The sequence below is a fragment of the Silurus aristotelis genome, assembly GCF_946808225.1.
Source record: "Silurus aristotelis genome assembly, chromosome: 16".
Taxonomy (NCBI): Eukaryota; Metazoa; Chordata; class Actinopteri; order Siluriformes; family Siluridae; genus Silurus; species Silurus aristotelis.
In genome coordinates, this window is record NC_139589.1 from 6,533,058 (window position 1) to 6,554,526 (window position 21,469).

Below are 21,469 nucleotides of genomic sequence, written 5' to 3' on the forward strand. Positions count from 1 at the left end.
GAATTTTTTTTTTTTAAACTGACTGCCCCCTAGTGGTGACCATGTTGTGCCATGTAGTATATGTTTGTTTTTGTTTTTTACTCAGATTTTGCTCATGATCTCCATTTATGAAACATTGAGAGACGACAATTAGATAATTTTTTTTTACAGTTTATTAAATACAACTGTAATTATACACAGGCAGTGGAATGCATTTACATTTTCTTGCTGGTTCGGACAAGGACAACTGGACCTTTAGCTGAGATGGCTGTGGAAGTCTGTGTAGCAAAGAATGATACTTACATTAGCTACTGTCTATAAACAGTTAAAAAATGTGGAAACAAAGTGAACACAATGTGCAGCTCTTAAAAAATCTGGCATGTTAAAGCAGATATACACGGATGTATTCCCATGCTTTATTGAAGAAAAAAAAAACATTTGTTGAAAAAAAGATTTGATTCTTCTTTTGGAAACTTAAACTGCATGGAGTGAAATGTGTGGTTTTTTTTTATGTTTATTCGTTTATTTCTTTATGTGATACTTATTCCGATAAGAAAAGTAATGAGTTTTATTTTAGTTAAAATCTTCAAAAATTTCAGTTTGTACAATCTGTTCAGACTTGAGTTCAATGTCGTACCTCAATCAGCTTCCCGCCGCTGATCTCGACGATGTGGTCGTAGTTGGGAAATTGTGTCCTCAGCTTGTCGCCTTCCTTGGTGACGGTTGCCTGTTGATGTTAAGAATAAACCACATTCGCAGATCTTACAGTTCAATTCTCTTCGAAAAATAATCACAATCATTCAAATTTGTATTCAGTCTTGTGAAGATGTCTTGCTGAACTGTAATTCTCCAGTGCAAGTATTCAGTAGATATTCATTTCCTGTTCAGTCTTACCTTAAACTTCTTTCCTCCAATAGTCTCCATGTCGCACTCCTTACCAATTACAAATTTGTTGGTGACGCTGTGGTTGGCCGGGTAATGCTGAGTCCAAGAGAACTCATCACCGTTCTGGCCCACCTCCGTCACAAGCTTGTAATCACGGCCCTTCTCAATCACGTCAGCAGGGATACCTGAATAGCAAAAGCTTAGATTAATTATTGTTACTGCCTGTGTTAAAATACAGTCTCTATAACCATAGAAAAAATTTATCCTTGTCCTTGAAATAAGGGCTGTCTATGCAGATGCTCAAAATAACACCAGCCCACAGACACATTCAAAAAATATCTTGATTAACGGTTAATTATGGTTTCTTATAAATCGCCAACAAACAGGAAAATGCATCTATCAGAAAATGCACATGTACAATGTCCATGGGTCTGCTTTATTTTTATATATAAATCTCAAGCTACCTAGTTTGTCCAATAAACTCCCACGTTAATCAATGTGACTTTCTTTGTCCTGCAAGCTTTATATCTGGCCACTTGCATATAAGAAAAAAAAAGTTCAATCCCACACGATCCCAGTCCTGATGCACGCTAGTGATTGTGCTTTTTTTTTTTTCAGTGAGCCAGATCATTTCCCAGCTCACCGATAAGTAGTTGTATTTCTTATTTGTATTCCTACTGTATTTTTTATAAATATATTCATTCACTACATTGCACAAATCCTCTTGTATCACTATTTTATTTATTTTTTAACTCTCTCCCTAATTACCCCAACCATAAACATTCAATAGTCCTTCCTACCTTACATTACTAAGATGACTTACTCATGCCAGTTTCTCCAACAACACCAAGAGGATTTGTCCATTTCCATCCACACAGGTTACTCAGATGCTTGTTTTAAAACCAAAATACTGCACCTCAGCCTTGGCAGGTCAGCCTCTGCATATCATTCAACCTCTTCAAATGACCCAAAAGGCTTCACAAGTGCTCCCACACTACATTGCTATGCTCATTCCCCTAGCTGCCTGGCCTGCAATGGATTTAAAACACTTATACCTACTGACAATGCCAAAAAAAAGACCAGCTCCCACCTCTCTCAAAGCATTTATCTCACCAGGCACTGCACCCCACTCCTGATCCTCTCACACTTCTCACTTTAGACCCACCATCCCTCAGGTAACAAGAAAAGCAAGCATCTAGGCGTTCTGTTTTAGCATCTATAGGGGGTGGAATGGACTTTCAGTAGATGTCCAAATAGATGAGTCACTAGTTGTCTTCAAACAACAGCTAATGACCTAGGCCATCACGAAGCTCTAAAGCACATATCGTCTAAAAGAATCCTTGTCTTGAGTTTTAGTTTTACCCTATACTAACCTTCCTAACAGTGTTTTTATAGTGATAATACACCTAATCCCAATATAACAAATAAGCATGTGTTTATTTTATTTATTCAGTGCACCTCTGTAAATGGTTCTGGATAAAGGAACGTGCCAAATCTATATGTAGATATGCGCTGACAAAACCAGCAAGCATCAATTTGCCTTGTGGCTGTGCTTCATTAAGAAGATTAATTTATCCTTATAATTGATCCTCTTCCATAATGCACTTAATGAACTCCTGTATATCTTTACCAAGCAGCTGTTTAGCATCCCCGGGCTGTCAAAAGAGTCTCCAAAAGCTGACTCATTCACAAAATAATAATTCAAACCCTTAACTCCAGCCACTGAATCACTCACCAAGAAGCTTGCAGAAGTCATCATATCCCTGCTGGCTCTCAGTCTCCCATTTGCCAGAGAAAGCCATGGCTGATTAAAGATAATGCCAAGAAGGAGTGAATGGAAGGCTGATTTTAGAGGAAAGTACCCGTAGATAAATTTCCTCTGCTTAAATAGACATCTGTTCCTGCTGACTCAACAACTTTATGACACGAGCTTAGCATCAGCATAATTAGGCCATAAACCTGTACAATTGTATGATGGCAAAATGACAAGTCATTATGATTTTGACCGTGAGGTTGCTCACCTGCATTAAATAGTGACTAGAGACCTTGAATCACTTCATCCACTTTTCGCTGGATCTCTGCAATACTGTTCACTGATACCCATATACATATAAATCATCTTCAGGTGTAGATTTAGTCATTAAACCCTTTCACAATGGAAAGTATTAATATATTGCTAATTAGCATCATAATAAAACCTCCTTACTCACTAGGCTCTTTATTAGGAAAACTATTCTAACACCAGGTTTGGACTCTCTCACTCTTACTCTTTGCTCTGAAAACAACCTTAATTCTTCATAGCATGGATTCCACAAAGTTTTGGAAACATTCTTGTGAGTTCCTGACATAATTGCATCATGAAGTTTCTGCAGATTTTTTAGTTGCACTCTATAGCTGCTTATCTCCTGTCTTACCGCATCCCTAATGCATTAAAATATTAGAAATAATCAGAACAGGTGATGTTTTTCCAGTCTACAAATGTCCACTGCAGCCTCAGTTTTCTGTTTCGGGCTGAACAGATAAGTGGATTTCCATTAGGTCACATCCGCCTTAAGGGTCAACATGTTCATTCTGAGATGCTTTTCTGCTCACCGCTATTATACAGAGTATTACCTGAGTTTCTGTGACATTTCTGTCAGCTTAAACCAGTCCGGACCTTCTACAAAACATTTTCATTCATAAAACTGCTGCTTACTGGATGCTTTTTCTTTATTGCAACATTCTGAGTCAAATTTAAAGACTGTTGTGTGTGTGAGAAGCCCATGATACAGTTATAGAAATACTTAAATCTGCCTGTCAGTCACAATCATGCGAAGGTCATGAGATCACATTTATTTTTTTTCTGAAGGTTGATATGGGCATTAGTATTTAGTGGGCATTGACTGTTCAACAGCTTTTTCCCGCAAGCCATCAGGCTCCTACACAGAACTGAACTGGAACACACACACACACACACACACACACACACACACACACACACACACACACACACACACACACACACACACACACACACACACACTCAAATGTGTGTTACCGAACTGTACAACCTGAACTTAACACACACTCATTACTCAACTCAATCCATTCCACAATCATTTATTTATTATAATTTATACTTGACCGTATTACACTGTTTACATGCTGTTTTTTGCACCTCTTGTCTGCTGCTACTGCTGTTTTTTACACTGCATTGTGTTTGTTTATATATACTCTCAGTATAGTTTTTCATAGTTCTCTTTGCACAGTACTGTATATTCAGAGTATACAGTAGGTTTACTGGTGGGAGCGATCTTGTGTTATGTGTATTGTCTTGTGTTGTCTGTCTGTCTGTCTGCACTGTCTGTCTGAACTGTTTTTCGTCTGCACTGTTTGCACTAGGTTGCACTTGATGCACTTTATGTAGCTTTGTGTTGTGTTATAGATCTATGTTGTTCAGTGTAGCACCAGGGTTCTGGAGGAACGTTGTCTCGTTTTTACTGTGTACTGTGTACCACTGTGTATAGTAGAAATGACAATAAAAACCTCTTGACTCCTGACTCTAGTAGAAACTGCTGACCGGCATCTGCTTGATTTTCTACATTGTTTTGCTGCCACACATTTGGCTGATTAGATCATTGCATGAATGATTGTGTCCAAGTGTTCTTAATAAAATCCTTAATCTTTGTATGTACAGTGCAACCTCGATACTCGAGTTACGTTCTATGACCCACATCGCGGCTTCTCGCAAACTATCAGATTTTTCGCGAGTTACTCTAAGTCCCGAACTATAAAGGTTGTAACTGTCAAGATTCGTTGAGGTTCCACTGTATATGCTTAAGCATGTTTTCCCAAGCTTCGTCATAAATGTTCTTAATGGAATTGTTACATATCAGCTAAAACATGAGCTTTGTGTGCTTTCTGGGGGCCTTCAAGCTTCAGTTTTGTTTTCAAGGTTGGATGAAGGTCGATGTATTTTACCTAAAGCTTGCAAAGAATTATCTAATTGAAATGATCATAACCTATTACTTTACACCATAACATAGACATATACTATAAAACATATTTTACATATTATATAGTACATTCAAATAAACATACTGTACATTGTTTGGGTTACACCTGCTATAGCATATTTTACAGTCATTTTATCAAAACAATATCAGAAATAACAGGCCTTGTGTTAGTAAACCTGTTAATAGTTGAATAGTTTCATGCTAGATAATTTGCTAGTGAATTTGGATATTACTACACAAAAATGATCTTTTGTTTGTTTGTTATCTAGCTAGATAAAAAATAATGGCTTCTGGTATACACAATATAACTTATAGCTTAATGTTAGCTAGCTGGAAATGATAACTACTGGTTTACGTTATAACATAACTTAATGCTATCTAGCTTGATATTTATTTTAATTAATCACATTATATAGCACTTAGCTTAGCAATCACTATCCGATAGTTTACTGGCTAACCAATCCTAACAGATTCTAAAGTGAAACAGCTACTGCTCTAGATGAAAATTTAGCTAAGCTAAGCACATAGCAGTTTGATTAGATGGTCCTTTCCCTACTTTGGGTACATTTTGTAAAATACTGTAGGCTATATGATATGAAAATATTCTCATTTCCTTCTTTTCTCCCTGCCTAAGAATGGTGTACGATCAGAACCACTACCAGCTGCGAAAAATACAGGTTGAGTGGGTCACATTGTTCAGCATTTGCCAACTAGTGTTATTTCCCAGCATCCTTATTACCTCACTGAATTGATCAATAAATGTGTGAGATTTTCCTCACTGTTTACAGCTTTTGATTAAGCATTAGTAATGCTAATGAAATTACTTTTCAACGTGTGTTTTAGCAACTGGCAGATGGTCAAACTAAGCTGGATATTTTAGCAGGCCTTTCTTTTTACTTGATGGTATTTCTTATATAACACGTTTAGTATTGAACATCCTTGGTGCTGAACAGACAAAATGGAGCTGATGTCTGTGACAAAGACACGCTCTTGGCAGCACAGGGAGCCACACTTTGACCTTGTCTGTAGAAAGATTTTAAGCTCTTTATGCTCTAGGTAGAACACAGCAGATAATCTAGGCAATCTTCTTGTCACACAAGCTGTGCAAACTCAAGCAAACCATTGATAAAATAGTGTAAAAATGCTGTAAAAAAAATAATAGTGTAAAAAACCAACCAGTTAAAAAAGTTCCTCATATTAAGAATTAACAGATTAATGTGTTATAGAGGCAAAGGTGGAAATGAAATGTCTAAATGAAAAAGATATAAAAGTTTCAATATCAAAATGTGAATTAATACTGCAAGTATATAAACAAATACGTACACACATATACTCAGGTATTAAATATTAACAGAATTAAATACTATTAATTTCAGAATGTCTCAAAACATTATCTAAAAAAATAAATTACTACAATATAGTTTGATCAATTAATCAGAAGTTCAATATCCTATTTAAAAAAAAAAAACAATATTAGGTCTTCATCTAATTGTAGCCAAATAATTTTGACTCGGTGCAAATAGTATTTGACTCAATTAGGATTCGCCATTCTGAACATTTCTGGACAGTATTTTGGCAAAAGAAAAAAAAACTTTACCGCTTGTGTATGACCCACAGGTCAGTGCCCTTTAACACAAAAAACTCTTATGGATTACAACTTCAATTGCCACATTGCCTCATTGTTTTAGTTTGTTTAAAGCACATAAAGGTCTCTTGTCCTTTTCATGCCGTCTACATCCATTCAGCCTCAAATAAAACACACCTTCAGTTATAGGCATCTGCATGAATAAGATAACACAAAAAAAATAAGACAATTATGATATATGAATAATGAGATATATATTTTATGCCTATATTTTTTGTGTGAGTGCAGGTGATCATATGGTCTCTATATGTCATATCAGGTCTCTCATACTGGCCCTTTTGTGAATTATTTTGGGCACCTGTAGTGAGAGATGGCAAAAGTACACATATCCTTCACTCAACCAGAAGTACAGATACTCATGTTTAAGTAAAGAACTTTGGGCTCTGACTTGTACTTAAGTAAAAAGCAGCCATTAGTACTACCTGTTTTGGTGTCATGCTGGTAACTGGGCCTCACATCATATTCATATATTAATACAAAAGAATTTTAATTTTTGTTACCTATTTTGTCAAGCACCATAGAGAATTCGAGAAAGATGATGATTATCAGGTGATTAGGAATGTCACTCCCTCTGTCTCATCCATGTAAGCCCCATACTTCTTGTTGCATTCTGCCTTGCTCATTGTTAGCTTTGTAAACTAGCCTACATCTGTGGTGTGTGAGAGCCAGGAAATGATACACCAGTGGTAGGTTAAAAAAGCTGTGCAATGACAAGAAACAGGTTGATGGGCTAAAGACGGCATGCAATGAGACGAAAAAATATTGTTCACATCACCAAATAGATTAAAACTAAAGTAATGATCCTGTTTTGAACATGTAAGAAGTAGAAAGTCGAATGTTTGTGTAAAAAATTTTATGAGTGAAAGTAAAAGTTAAAAAAGTAAAATAAAAGTACTTTATAACCATCTCTGCCTGTAGTAGAAGCAACATATCCTACTTGAAGGATTCTCTGTTTAAACAAAGCCTACAGCATGGAGCTAGCTGGCTAACTTTAGCTAAGTGGCTAAAATTTTATAAGATCAAACTGGACCAGAAGTCATTATACAGATTTCGGGTAACCAAATGTACAATAATCCTAGTTTGAATTAAAAGAATAAACACACCAGAAATGACCAGGGTTGTGTTTGCGTCATCACTCTGTCTTTAGATAGTTAGGTGCCATTAGATGGCTAGTTCTTAGCCCTGTTTGGTATATTCTTCAACCTAAAGTGTTAATGCTCACGCAGCATTTTTTATATTTTGCCTTTAACGAAAGCTTGTGTGTTAGTTAGAAAGCTAAATTAGCTGACACGCTTACTTTTTATTTTGTGTTCTGATTTTGAAGAACACAAATGAGGGCGTGCTTTACAAACAGAGCTAATGGATGCCAGTAGAGCTGACTGTGTGACCAAACGCCCTGAAACTTTGGTTCTTGTTAAACGTGAGAGGTTTCACTTTTCCGTACTCGCTAACTATAAATTACATTTGATGTGCTCAATAAAGTTTCTGTTCTCATAGCACTTCTGTAATACATAGAATAATTACCTCCTTAAGGCATCATATAGTTGGGCACCATCAGCATTGTACTAAATAGTATATCAGTACAACACTAATAAACTGGTTTTGTATTACTTAAAGACACATCATAGACATTCTAAAAAAAAAAATCATCTTGCTTTTACAATCACCATATTAATCTGTACTATAGAGAAAGGTTCAGCACACCCCTTAAAATAATTTATTTAAAAAATACTTTTTTTTAATAGATTGCAGGACCATTTTATACCAAAGATGGTTTGTTAGACCCCAAAGCCTAAACAGCATTTGCCACACAATATGGAATATAGGTTGGCACAACTTTCCCACACACACAGTTAAAATGTCTCCAGTTTCCCTACACTAAGGGGTGCAAACATGTTCCAGCAGTTCACAAAGCCATGGGTTATTAAGGTTGGTGTGGAACTCGAATGACCAGAACAGAGTCCTGACCTCAAACACAGTGAATACCTTAGGGATGAACTGAAACACAGACTATGCCTCCGGCCTCACACCCAACATCAGTGCCGACCTCACTAATGTTCTACTGGCTAAAAAACACAAACACCCGCAGCAAAATTCAGCAAAGCATTTCACTGCATGTCGTACTCTCTATGTATGTGTATGTGACAAACACAATTTGATTTGAAAATGCCAAAATCTAGTGAAAAGCCACCCAAAGGTTATGTTAAACCTAAAATAGTATGTTCAAAAAGCACACCATATAATATACACTAACAATCAAGCTTGTCTGTTATTTCATATCAGATTTTTATATATTTAAATATTTTTGTTTCTAAATGTCATTGCAGATGTGGGATTAGTAGATTCTAATCTATTTTATGATTCTAAGTCATTGACCTCATTGTCTTTTGAGTAACTTTTAAGCCTCCCCATGCTGTGCCAAAACTCATGAAACAGCAATTGTGACCAAGGTCGCATTATGCATCCTGATTACAATATGTCTATTTAACCGGCGTCCTTCACAGGGCCTTTTCTCAAGAGTAGATCAGTTTGATGACCATAAATGATAGTGGCACATAAACTTTTACAATACAAAGTGCCCCTTAAGGTCTGTAAATGTTCTATGATGAAACATACTATAAGGGTAAAGCTTAGGTCAATTTCATACATTTTTCTAATGGTTTGGTGAACGCTCAATATATCAATATACTGTGCAAAATTCTTGGGCAACAGTCAGAAATATGCAAAACTTGCACTTGCAACTCTCATTTTCTATGCATTTTACCATATAACTGAGTGAGCAGATGGTAATATGCATAACAAAGAACCTGCTATACCTGTGTGTGCACAAAGAATCTATTCACCAGGGTCATGATGTTAAAGATGTTATGCATTTGAAAGAATGGTGGGAGAGATAAGATGTTGAGAGACAAACTACTCTTCGTTTTAATAAGTTGCACAGAAGAAACGTAACAAGAAAAATGTAATGTTAATTAAATTGAATTAAAAAGAAAATAATATTCACTTCAAGGATAGACACTTAAAGGCATCCCAAAATCATGTTTATGCTGAAAGATTTGTGATGTGTTAAATCACGAGCACATTTGTTTGCTGGTGTTATATCTTCACTCTTACTGTGAGAAATCTGTGATTGTGTGCCATTCTGGCATCACGTTACTTGTCATATGGCATTGTTAGAACAGTTTTAATGTTTTAATAGGATAAAAAAGGCGTATAATCGCATTTTGTTAAGAAATTAAGGTCAGGTTTTACTATTATCTTCTAAAAACGAAAGGCAAGGGTTTCTCACTCACTTTTCTTTCAGCTTATTATTTTGTGACGGCGGTGGAAATACACATGGGTGGAATTATTATGACTTATTGTTCTGTTATAATATTTAGTTTGAGTGTTCACTTGAACTAACCTCAATAACTCAAAAAGTTGGTGTCAGAACTGCCAACTCGGTCATAATGCATTCTGGAAATGGATGGCTCTGATAAAGAGACATAATATTATGGTACATATTTAAATTTTGTTCATATAATGAATATGTATTGACGTGATTTTATTGTTTCTTTAAAAGTTTAATGGTCCATGGCAATCAAAAAGTTTGAGACCCCCTGCTGCAAAAGGGACCCATTCAACTCAACATTGCCCCTTGTGGCCCCAAAGACTCTTAAGCAAAGCGATATTGACAAACCGGAAGCCAATCATAATATCGTTTCCAAGACTTCCTATTGAATGGCAGAAATGTAGGCCAATCAACGACAGTCTTGCACAACACGAGCCAACGAGAAGTGTGCTTCGTTTCTCGGTGGGCGGGATCTCCGCTTATCAGTAGGAGAGGGCCAAGTAGTAGTTGCAAAGCGGAAAGAAAATGGCGGCCGTGGCTGCGGAGCCAGGAGCTGCTGCTGCTGCTGCATCTGCTGCATCAACAACAACAGTGGGGGACGGGCTCGAGTACGAAGCTGAGCCTGGTGAGCATGCGGCCGGCTTAGAGCCCGACTCTGTGGCCGGCTTTGCCCCGAAAATGGAGTTGTGTCACCAGGCTGAGAGTGTGGATGCAGTTCAGGAATGCAGTCAGGTCCGGATGGAAATTAGAAGGCCGGACCTGCAGCTCGCGGGAAACGCGCTCCGAGTGCACGAGGAGGATGGAGCCAGCGACCCGGACGAGAGCGCGCCCACGGAACGCACGCAGCACGACACCAGGGGCGCAGAGGAGCGCCTAAAAGAGCCGTTGTGTGCGAAAGAGCCGGCTGCTGAGAACGAGGTCAGTTCACACGAGTCCATCGCCTGCTTTCCGCCCTGCTCCGGTTCACATCCCGAACCTGCCACGGTACTCTCACATTCTGTCGCCGATCATGACCGGGAGACCGGCTTTTCTGTGACTGAAACGGACGCACCAGCACACAGTGATCCCGAATCATCAACACATCCCGCTGATCAGGAGCCTGATTTCGAAGGATTAAAGACAATCCCAGAGCCCGAAGCTGCGTCTGATGCTCTCTGCTCCGATCGTGCAGAGGATGCGTTCCATGAACACCCCCAGTCTCCCAAATCGCAGTCCACTTCATCAGAAGAGACCTCGTTTAGAGAATCGCTTGCACATATTTGCACCAGTGACTCGTCCAACATGTCTAGTAAGGACTCTATCCAACTTCCAGTAGTGACCGAAACCCCTGAACCCCCCCCAGACGCAGAGGATGACACTTTAATGGGGTGTGACTCGGGCTCGGTTGTGAGCGCAGAGCCGGAGCAGAAGGTGTGTGCAGACACTGTGGACAGACAGCCCGAGGTGATCTGCGGGCTTGTACCTGGGTCCGAGGTTCGAGTCTCACTGGATCACATAATCGACGATGCACTGGTTGTGTCGTTTCGTTTAGGCGAGAAGATCTTCTCCGGCGTTCTCATGGACCTTTCCAAAAGGTAAACACTTGTTTTTCACGGTGCGAGGATTAAAAACAAAAAACTGATCATGCATTGCGTTTCTTTCCAGTCCTGAGTGGCATTGTCACACATCCTTGTTTACCTTTTGGGGTGGTCTGAATGAAGCCCCACCTCCTACACATGGCACTATTACACTATTTGAAACTGATTTGTGCAGGATTAATCACACAAGCTGCAGAATGTAACTTGCTCTTGTATAGGAATGCACAAATCTGGTACAGAGCATTGATCTCAGGATTTATATTAACCTGGGATCCTGTACCAGAACAAATTAGAATTATTTTTATCAGTTTTTCACAGTCCATGCACATGAGCAGAGTACACACACACACACACACACACACACACACACACACACACACACACACACACACACACACACACACAGTCTTAACACACAGCATCTTAATGCATGTGAAGGTTTTATATATATATATATATATATATATATATATATATATATATGTGTGTGTGTGTGTGTTTATGATTTAATTGTTTATTAATTACAGTGATGTCCTACCTGATGCAATCCACCTCTTAATACCATCATTATGACGATGAGATTCTGAACATCACTCTATACATAATCTCCAGCAGAAGCATCAATATAAACCTCATAAAAAAGGCCCCAGGGTTTTATATGCATCTTAGTGTATTTATTCTGTGCATTACAGTTTTCCTGGGGATTTGAAATTAAGGCAAATTGTGTTTTTCTTTTTTTTTTGGTGCAGATTCTCTGGTGGAAAAATTGTATACAAGTGCTTGAGTGCTCTTAAATATCGCCTTTAAATGAAGAGAATATTTGGTATATTTTTAATATATATATTCATGGACAAAACTATATATAATAATGTAGGTCAGTGATTCTGAGAAGACCTTGCTGGACCTGCTGATGTATAAAATCATACCTAAGAAACTCATTCTTATGTGGATGTAAGTGTTGGATCAGTATCAATATCGATATTTGATATCAATGTATTGAAATTGCAAAACCGTTTCTTCTGGCTGATAAATCAATCGCACTATCACTCCCTGATTACACATTAGCAATCAAGGTGAAGTGCTACATGTGAAAGACACTGATTTTTTTTTTTCCTCCTTAACCCAGTAAATCCCTCGTTATGTAAACTAATGAGCCGTGTTTATAGTGACGTCTGATTAATACTTCTCAAATAGATGAGTATCCCTCATGAGTAATACTGACTTTCAGTTCCCAATGTCCTTACAAAGGGCTGAAATAATACCCGGGAAAAGTATTCGTATTCACAGATTATGAAAACAGCATGGGCATATACTGTCAGGTTTATACAGCACCAAATCTTTCCATACTAATATAGAAAGTGTAACATTTCAGAAATATGAAATTGTCTGCAAGAACCCCAAATTGTCGAGGAAAATCTGAATTCTTTATACAGTACTTCTAAAACAGCGTTAATGACGTTTTAATTGCATCTCGTATTTTATATTTAAACTATGGTTTCATACACAACATCAGGTTAATGGTCAAAGTAATTTTTTGTACTGTAATGCCACATTATTTGTTTTTGGTGAAACAGAATTTTTTTTTTTTCTTTTCATTTAAAAGCCATTTTATTTGCGTTATTTGGAGTAAATTAAACTTTGTATTATTACTTTAACATAGAAAACAAAAACGAGGAGACGTATGTACATTGCGTGGTAAGTTCAGGTTTCAAGATGGCCGAACTGCTCCCTAATCATAACTGGGTATGAATAGATATATGGGTCCCACCTAGATATTTGATATTTAAGTGAACACCAGTTGGTGGGCTTTAAGCAGAAATGAGCACCACACGCTTCAGGAAAAAACAAATTTGGACCCTTAAAGGTTTCTTCCGATCAGTTCTGCAGCAAACAGCGCCTTTTTTTTTTTTCTTTTTCTTTTTTTTTTTTTAAATAGATATTTCCAAATAGTATCCTTTTTTTGTAAGCTAAGAACACCAAATTAGACACATACCCCTTAAAAATGGTACTCTTTTTTTTATTTATTTTGTAACAGTGTATCTCCTGTTAATTGGGAGTCCGTGTTTTTTTTGTTTTTTTTAATCATTAGTAAAAATTGAATAAGATTACTCCGTTCCACATCGGCAACGTTTTGTTTTTAGCTTGCTGCCAAGGTTTCACTAGTCTATTATTGACATAAAACAACAATACACATGCTACAGAACATATAACCATCCCCTTGGCCATAATAAGTATTTCCAGTTTTGAAAAAATGATGGCTGGAAATGTGTGTAAAATGCAGTGAGCCTCGCTCGTCATAACTCTTACCACCTAAATGACACTGCTGAACTGTTCATTCTTTCTTTTTTTTTTTTTATCTTCATTTTAAAACTACAGTCTTCTTTAGTCCAGCATAGCGGGGTTCATGAAGTTTTAGTAGACCTCTGAGCGTTAAGAAATATGTGGTAAAAAATGTTTTGTAAAATTGTAACATTTTTAAAATTCCTCAATTACCAAATATATTCCCAGAATTGCTTGTTCCACCTACTGTGCCTACTTTGAAAATACAGAACTTCCTGCTGCTTTGTTGCATGACACTGCTGCTCTGAATTTATGTTCACTCAACTAGTTAACATTACAATGTAATGATGAATTAGAAATCTGTAGTGAAAGTAACCTAGAATTTTTATTTTAATATATTTGGTTTTAAATAGTGGTTATTTGAGTTTCTGGTAGTTCTAACCAGTCTTCCCAATCTCTTATATTTCAAACTCTCATTTCTCTAATCAGATCAGCAGTTTCTAAAATATTCAAAACAGCCTCTTTTTTTTTTTTCTTCCCTCGTTCAGTTTTGATATAAATATTAACTCAAGCCTTTGACCTGTTTATTTTGGCTTTTTTTATGTATTTGCATGAATGTGGAGGTGAAAAGGTGTTCATGTTAAAGTGGCTGGTGTGTGTAGGTCAATAGTTACACGCTGATACACACTGATATAGATGTCAGACCTGAGTAGCAGATGATACATAACGTTGCACTGATAAAAGCTTTTTTTTTCTTTTTTCAAAAATGAATGCAGGGAAAAATCATTGCATGGGAATGCTTTTAATGGAAATCAAAAAGCCTGCCTGTTCTAATTAGCACAAAATACAAGAAAATTGTCAGTAATTATGCTCAATGTTGTAACATGTCATTAGAATACATCATTGTATTAGTTACAGGAAATCCAGATCTTCTACCAGTCTAGCACTGCGCCTCGATATCAGTGTGAAAGCGAAAAACACTTCTAGATGTTTTATAATTTTGGCACCGGATATGATATGTCACGTCTTTACCAAGAGTTCTGTCATGTTCTAGCCTTCTGTCGTTTGTAAGCTTGCTTTCTTTCTTTCTTCCTTTTTTTTTTTTTTTAAACCATTGCCTGGCCAGGCAATTTCCTTCAGTTATGATAAGACATGCCATATGGCCACCCAAGTTACAAGCACAGAGTGTGCAGCAATATCGTACCTGCTGCTCTGGTTATATTTGTACAATATTTAATGAATTATTTCAGAATCACTGGGGTTATGATTAGGTTATTGTGGTTTTCCTGTTGAGTATGTTATCTCAAATGACACTACAATGACATTGTAATGGATAGATGAATAGGTTTCCTTTTATAAATGGTTTAAAATGCTTAATGTGGTCCTAATTTTTTGGCTTCACCCCACCACGTTGGTGTCCTCGGACCAAACTACATCATACCTTTAAAATGATGTGCCGGCCTTATTTAGTCACTGGCAGATCGAAGGCGATGCTCATGTGCATTTTTTAAGTCTTATCCTGGGTTTGTAAGTTCTCATCACATTTTGAGAAAAGAACTGAATCTTTTGATTCCTTTCGAGAAAAGACACTGTATGCAAGCTATATAGTTTTTTCATGTGCCTTTGATGCAAAATCCCAGACATGTGTATAAGATGTAAAGTTTTTACGTTCCATTTCTACCAGACTTTAAAGCATTAACAAATTTTATTGCACTAATAGAAAATTGTGACCTGCATGGAACTGATTACATGAGCTGACAAAAAAATTGGACGTAATTTACTTCAGGATTTATTTGACTTCAGAGAGGCCTTTTCCTTTTGTTGAATTTTTGAGAATTTGAACATCAGAAGCAATAAATTATCCACATTGGCATTTAGAGAGTTTTCAATATCAGACTGGGTTTGCAACATATTTATAATCAAGCCATGAGTGCACACTGCACCAGTACACACCTTAAATAAATAGCATAGTGGAAATATTCGATGCTATGAGTCTGTATGATTTTGTACGACACACTGCTGCTTTCACCCACTGTCTACTAAATGAAACCGATGGCAACGATGATTGGATATGGGATGTGTATATTTTTCAAATGTTAAACATGACGCCATTTCTTTCTATAATGTAAATGAGACAAAAATTTATTCTGCGTTCACATTTTCTCATGTTACTTGTATCCATTCTCTGTTTTCAGATTTGGACCCTTTGGAATTCCAATAACTGTGTTTCCCAAGAGAGAGTACAAGGACAAACCAGAATCTATGCACCTTAAGATGGAGGCATTCCAGCCAGAGACTGAGAAGGCTGACGCTCAAAAAAGGTCTGATGTCCTTTCGGAGCGACCTGTGCAGGGCCCTTCAGTGGCTCAACCCAGTCCTAACCCTGAGCCCAACCCATGGACTGTAAAACCACCCCCATTGTTTCAGGAGGGAGCTCCTTACCCACCTCCGCTGTTTATCAGGGACACCTACAACCAATCTTTACCTCAGCCTCCACCTCGTAAGATTAAACGGCCAAAACGCCGGCTTTACAGAGAGGAGCCCACCTCTATTATGAATGCCATCAAGCTTCGACCGAGACAGGTGCTGTGTGATAAATGCAAAGGGGCTGTAGTACAAGGGGAGAAGCGCGAAACACGTAAAGGCCCCGTTTCGGACTGCCGGAGCGATGATGCAAAGCGTCGGCGAAACGAGAGCACAGCTCCGGGTGCTGGGAAGCGGCCTCGCAACGATGCACGCTCGGAGGACAGGAGCCGCTCGGCCGACGTGCCTAAGCGGCAGGCCTCAGCGATACGGGTCACTTCTTCAGCCCCATCCACTCTGGGCCAGAGCCAAGTAAAAGGAACAGCTGCAGGGAGCCGAGTCATTAAAGGAGTGTGTGCCGCAGCAGCGGCCTCAGCCAATGCCCGAGTCCAGCTCAGTGCCAAGAAAGTGCTCCAGAGCAAAAACGTCGATCATTCGAAGGCACGTGAAGTGCTGAAGATGGCGAAAGCACAGAAGAGGCAAAGGGAATCGGTCACTGACAGTAGCGGCAACACGAAGGCCATGACGAGGGCCGCGACTCTTCAGGAGGCCCACCAGAAGGTCCACTTCACGCGACGACTGCAGCAGATCAGTGGAGGAGGACCAGGCATGTCCAATCCGCTGCCACCCAGGATGCGCATCAAGCCTCAAAGGTACCGTAATGAAGAAAATGATTCTTCCTCATGTAAGCCACCTTGCTTGGAGAAAGTGCCGGGAGGAGGGCGTTTAGCGCTGCCTAAACTAGCTGCTCCTCGCTGCACCTCCACACGCTCTGCAGGGCAGGCCACTGCCGCTGCAGAGCCTCAGGGGCCAGACAGAGAGCTGGATCCCCCGTTGAGACAGGCACGATCCAAACCCCAACCGCTCACCCAGCCGCCATCGGACCACAGCAAACCGCAGCCTGAGCCAGAGGAGCAGGGACAGGAGATGCGTGGGAGCAAGGCTGGCAACCTGGTGGTATACATGACCCTGAAACCCAGGCAGCCCGACTCCTCTAGTACCTCCATGTGCAGCGTCGATAGTGCAGATGACTTAAAGTCGTCAAACTCTGAGTGTAGCTCGACTGAGACCCTTGAGTTCCCTCCTCCTGGCGATTTTCGATCTGCCTCCGCCCCTGGCACATCTTCCACTTTCGTCTCTGCCACTTCCTCTGCTCCCAAGGATTCAAAAAAGCGCAGTAAATCTCTCAAGGCTGCAGTTTTTTCCAAAAATGTCTCAAAGTGTGTTGCTCTGGATGGCAGGACCATTTGCGTAGGGGACATTGTGTGGGCTAAAATCCTTGGCTTCCCTTGGTGGCCTGCTCGCATCTTAGCTATTACCGTGAGCCGCAAAGATAATGGGCTGTTAGTCAGGCAGGAGGCCCGGGTCTCTTGGTTTGGGTCCCCTACCACTTCCTTCCTGGCAATTACTCAGCTTGCCCCCTTTCTAGAAAACTTCCAGTCTCGCTTTGACAAGAAGAGAAAGGGCCTTTACCGCAAAGCCATCACAGAGGCCGCCAAGGCAGCCAAACAGCTCACTCCTGAGGTTCGCGCCTTGCTTACTCAGTTTGAGACGTGAGTCTGTGTGCCTTTTAAAAGTTGGGCAAAGCAGGTAGTGCTTTTGCCCCAATTCCCCTTTCAGAAAAAACTCTTACTGAATCCTGAATACAAACTCTTCACCCCTTACTCATACCCAGCCACCTTGCTGAGAGAAACCCGAAAAGTATCAGGCCAGTCAACCAGGACTCGTTTATTTTCATGAGAAAATAGAGAAAGTAGGGGGTTTCGGGGAGTTGAATGTTGTAAGTTGACTGAGATACTGAATGGTGATAGGAAATGATTGTCATGATTCACGTGAGAAAATATTCTCATAAAAATGTATTATTTAACTTTCTTTTGCGCCCATATGCCATATTGAATCTATCATTTGATATTTTCACGTCAGTATATTTCTGTATTAGTGCACAATTACATTTTTTATATATTTTTTTGTTTCCCCTTCCCAGATCACTCATTTGCTTCAACCTGTAGTGTCATAGTTCGAGTCAGTCAGTGGAAAAGATTTGTATTATTTTTTATGAATATCGTTATTATTCCTAATAATTTTAAATACTATTTATTGAATTGGACTTGATTTAAACAGGATAAATGGTTCTATAGATCAAAGGACGTTTCAGGGAGATGCAAATATTGGTTCCGATTCAGAGAGACTAAAGGCACCCCTTGTTGTTTTTAGTTTCTAGCTTCCTTGAAGGTTTGTAGGAAAGAGACGCCGTGGACTTCGATGGAAACAGTTTTGAACCACTCCGCTGGACGTCTCTTATTCTAATACTCGCTGTAAAACCGAACAACAAATCCTAAAGCCTGTGTGTAAGAAAGACAGTAAAATGTGAAAAAGGACCCTGGTGGGTACAAAGTCTCTAACTCAGGTAGATGAAGAGACTTGCCTGGTGCTGCTCCTCCTTTATATTCAGACTTAATCAGATGCTGGATCCTCAGTGTGAGGAGAAAAGAGGAGTCTTGGCCTGGGTGTGGTTTTCGGCCTGTCGTGGCTTCGCAGGCAGTTTTGCTGAGGTTTTGTTGGAGGTGTGTACAAGCCAAAGCAGCCTCAAGTGCCAGAGGGCAGAGTGAACAGAGGCTCTGTTCATTTCTTAGCAGATAAAACTAGAAGCAGACGTGCCAGTCGAACTTAGCAGCCCTGATTCCCACCCTCACAGCTGCAACTGCTCGCTTCACTTCTCCTTCATCCTCTCACCCACTTCAGAGCTCTTCTCTCCTTTATTTGTGACCCTCTACTCTATTCTTTCACTCTCTCCTTTCCCATCTGTTCCTCTGTCTGTCTGTCTGTCTGTCTGTCTATCTATCTATCTATCTATCTATCTATCTATCTATCTATCTATCTATCTATCTATCTATCTATCTATCTATCTATCTATCTATCTATCTATCTATCTATCTATCTATCTATCTATCTATCTATCTATCTATCTATCTATCTATCTATCTATCTATCTATCTAGTTTTATCTCAACTATTCCTGTTCCCTCATTCACATGTGGTTATGGTCGTTTCTTTTTATTCGTCTGTTGTTTGTCCGTTGTGCTTCATTGTGAGCACACTTTGTTACAAGCATTAAAATTCATAATCCACAATTCTTGCCGTTAAGAGAAGACTGTTATTAAACTGTCTTGCCGAAGACTAGAGCACTGAAGCACAAGACAGCAGTTCTGATAAGTAAATATATGTTTAAACATAATTATGCGTTAAAGCTTCTTTAAAAAAAAAAAATTTGTGTTGGTTTAGTAGTTTAATGATTTCTCTGATTTTAGTGTTTCTTCTCTTGGAAGACGTTTTTAATGGTGTTTATTTGTTGTGCCTGAACTTTATTTTTTATGTTTTATTTCCTTGGATCACAGGGCTGAACATGTGAGACACAATTGTACACTAAATATCTCTCTCTCTCTCTCAGTGGTGTGAAGTGTTTGTCCCCGTCCTGATTTCTTATTTATTAGCTTGTCACACTTTAATGTTTCAGATCATCAAACTAATTTAAATACTAGTAAAAAACACAAGTGAGCAAAACATGCAGTTTTTAAATGAAGGTTTTTATTATTGAGGGAAAACAAAATCCAAAACTACATGGCCACCTGTGTGAAAAAGTGTTTGCCCCCCGAAACCTAATAACTGGTTGGGCCGCCCTTAGCAGCAACAACTGTAATCAAACGTTTGCGATAAATTGCAATGAGCCTGTTACAGCGCTGTTATCTTTTACTAATATTAAAATTTTGATGATCTGAAACATTAAAGTGTGACAAACATGCAAAAAAAAAAAAAAAAAAAAGAAACCAGGAAGGGGGGAAACAGTTTCACACCACGTGTTTTTCACACTCACACAAACACTCACTCACTCACAGTATTCAACATGTATTTCATAGAGATGGATTGGGTGAGGAAATGGCATCGTGAGACATTTCATAACTGAGAACAAATGATTTTTTTTTTATTTGTATGCAGCAAGTGCGAGTTAAGAGAAAATGTATGATTTCTCTTTATCCATGTTTGTCCTTCACTTGCATTAGCTTGCATTCCCCCCCCAACTCCCCTCTCCCCAAAAAAAAAAAAAAAAAAAAAAAAAAAACCTGAGAAGGGACTTACTCAAAGTAAACCTGGTCTTCACAAGTACGGCAATCATGTATAGATCAGGCGCTTGAAATCAGAAAAAAAACACTTTGCTTGGTAGACCACACTGACTGACTGACACACGTTTATTTGTCAAAAGGAGAGCAAAATGGTATTTATTTTTGGTGGTTGGCTTTGTTTCATTTCAATCTCTTTATTTTTTACATTTATTATTTCTATCTGTTTGCAGGTCAGAGAATGCTGTAAAACAATTGAAAAAAAAAAATTACAGTGGAAGATATTGTGTACATGTTTCTGATGTTTTAAGAGTATATAAATAAAATGTGAACTTCAAGAATTTTACCTAGTTGTCATTATTTTTTTGTATCTTCCCTGACTAATGCATTACATCTAAAAAAAAAAAAAAAAAAAAACCTTTAAATCATAGCTGTGATTAGGCAGCACTCTAACCCTGAAACATTACAACAACAAAAAATCTGGTCCTATTCAACTTCAGAATAATAGATCCGGGCTATTATCAGGAATTAAATCATACAGTGCTTCAACATTGGCACAAAGAAATAATTATTTTCTCACCTGCAAACAGATGAGTCAAGGTTAGATCTGAATGAACCAAATGAACTAAAGTTTGCATGCTGTTCACATTTCTTTGAGTTAATGTCTGGATTGCAAATCGAATTATTTGAGTCTTTTGATTCTGCTTTGAATTTGTCTTTATGTCTGCTTACAATTTATGCTGAGAAATTATGCTGAGGCGTTATATAATTGCAGCATAATGTGGGGGTGCAGAGAAAACCTTTAACATATACATGTTCATTTTTAATTGATAGATAGATAGATAGATAGATAGATAGATAGATATGCGCTCTATATAGTGATCTGCACCGTCCTTATAATACTTCAAACACTTAATAAACACAAACTCTTTCTTAGTTCCCGAATTTCCTATTTTGAGAGTGTATCTCAATCACGGTAACAATTCTAGCATTTCAAGGTCTATATCCAAAAATGCAATACTAAGAATTTAAAGATTGCTTTCCTGACTCATTGGGCTTATGTCCATTTCGCTATAGCACTTGACTGACTTCTAAAACCTCCAACAAAGAATGACATTCACTATGTAAAGAGGTTGCTGT

General features: G+C 38.5%; 2 protein-coding genes across 3 annotated transcripts in view; one reads left to right on the forward strand and one right to left on the reverse strand.

The window, feature by feature from the left end:
• Window positions 1-134: 134 nt before the first annotated feature.
• On the reverse strand, window positions 135-2,732 carry fabp6 (fatty acid binding protein 6, ileal (gastrotropin)). Its single transcript, XM_083563464.1, has 4 exons — window positions 2,600-2,732; window positions 874-1,049; window positions 617-706; window positions 135-257 (listed from the first exon to the last, which is right to left on the reverse strand). Exons 1-4 carry the CDS (start codon window positions 2,664-2,666, stop codon window positions 195-197), a joined length of 396 nt encoding a protein of 131 aa, XP_083419590.1. The 5' UTR covers window positions 2,667-2,732; the 3' UTR covers window positions 135-194.
• Window positions 2,733-9,414: 6,682 nt separating this feature from the next.
• Window positions 9,415-21,469, forward strand: part of pwwp2a (PWWP domain containing 2A) — a 14,733-nt gene continuing 2,678 nt past the window's right edge. Inside the window, exons 1-2 of one of the 2 annotated variants that reach the window (XM_083563603.1) lie at window positions 9,415-11,409; window positions 15,888-16,868. In XM_083563603.1, coding sequence (XP_083419729.1) covers window positions 10,361-11,409; window positions 15,888-16,868 — 2,030 coding nt within the window. In that variant the 5' untranslated portion in view covers window positions 9,415-10,360. Of the gene's footprint in view, window positions 11,410-15,887; window positions 20,671-21,469 lie in introns of those variants that run through there. The other variant, XM_083563602.1, reaches the window with a different exon arrangement.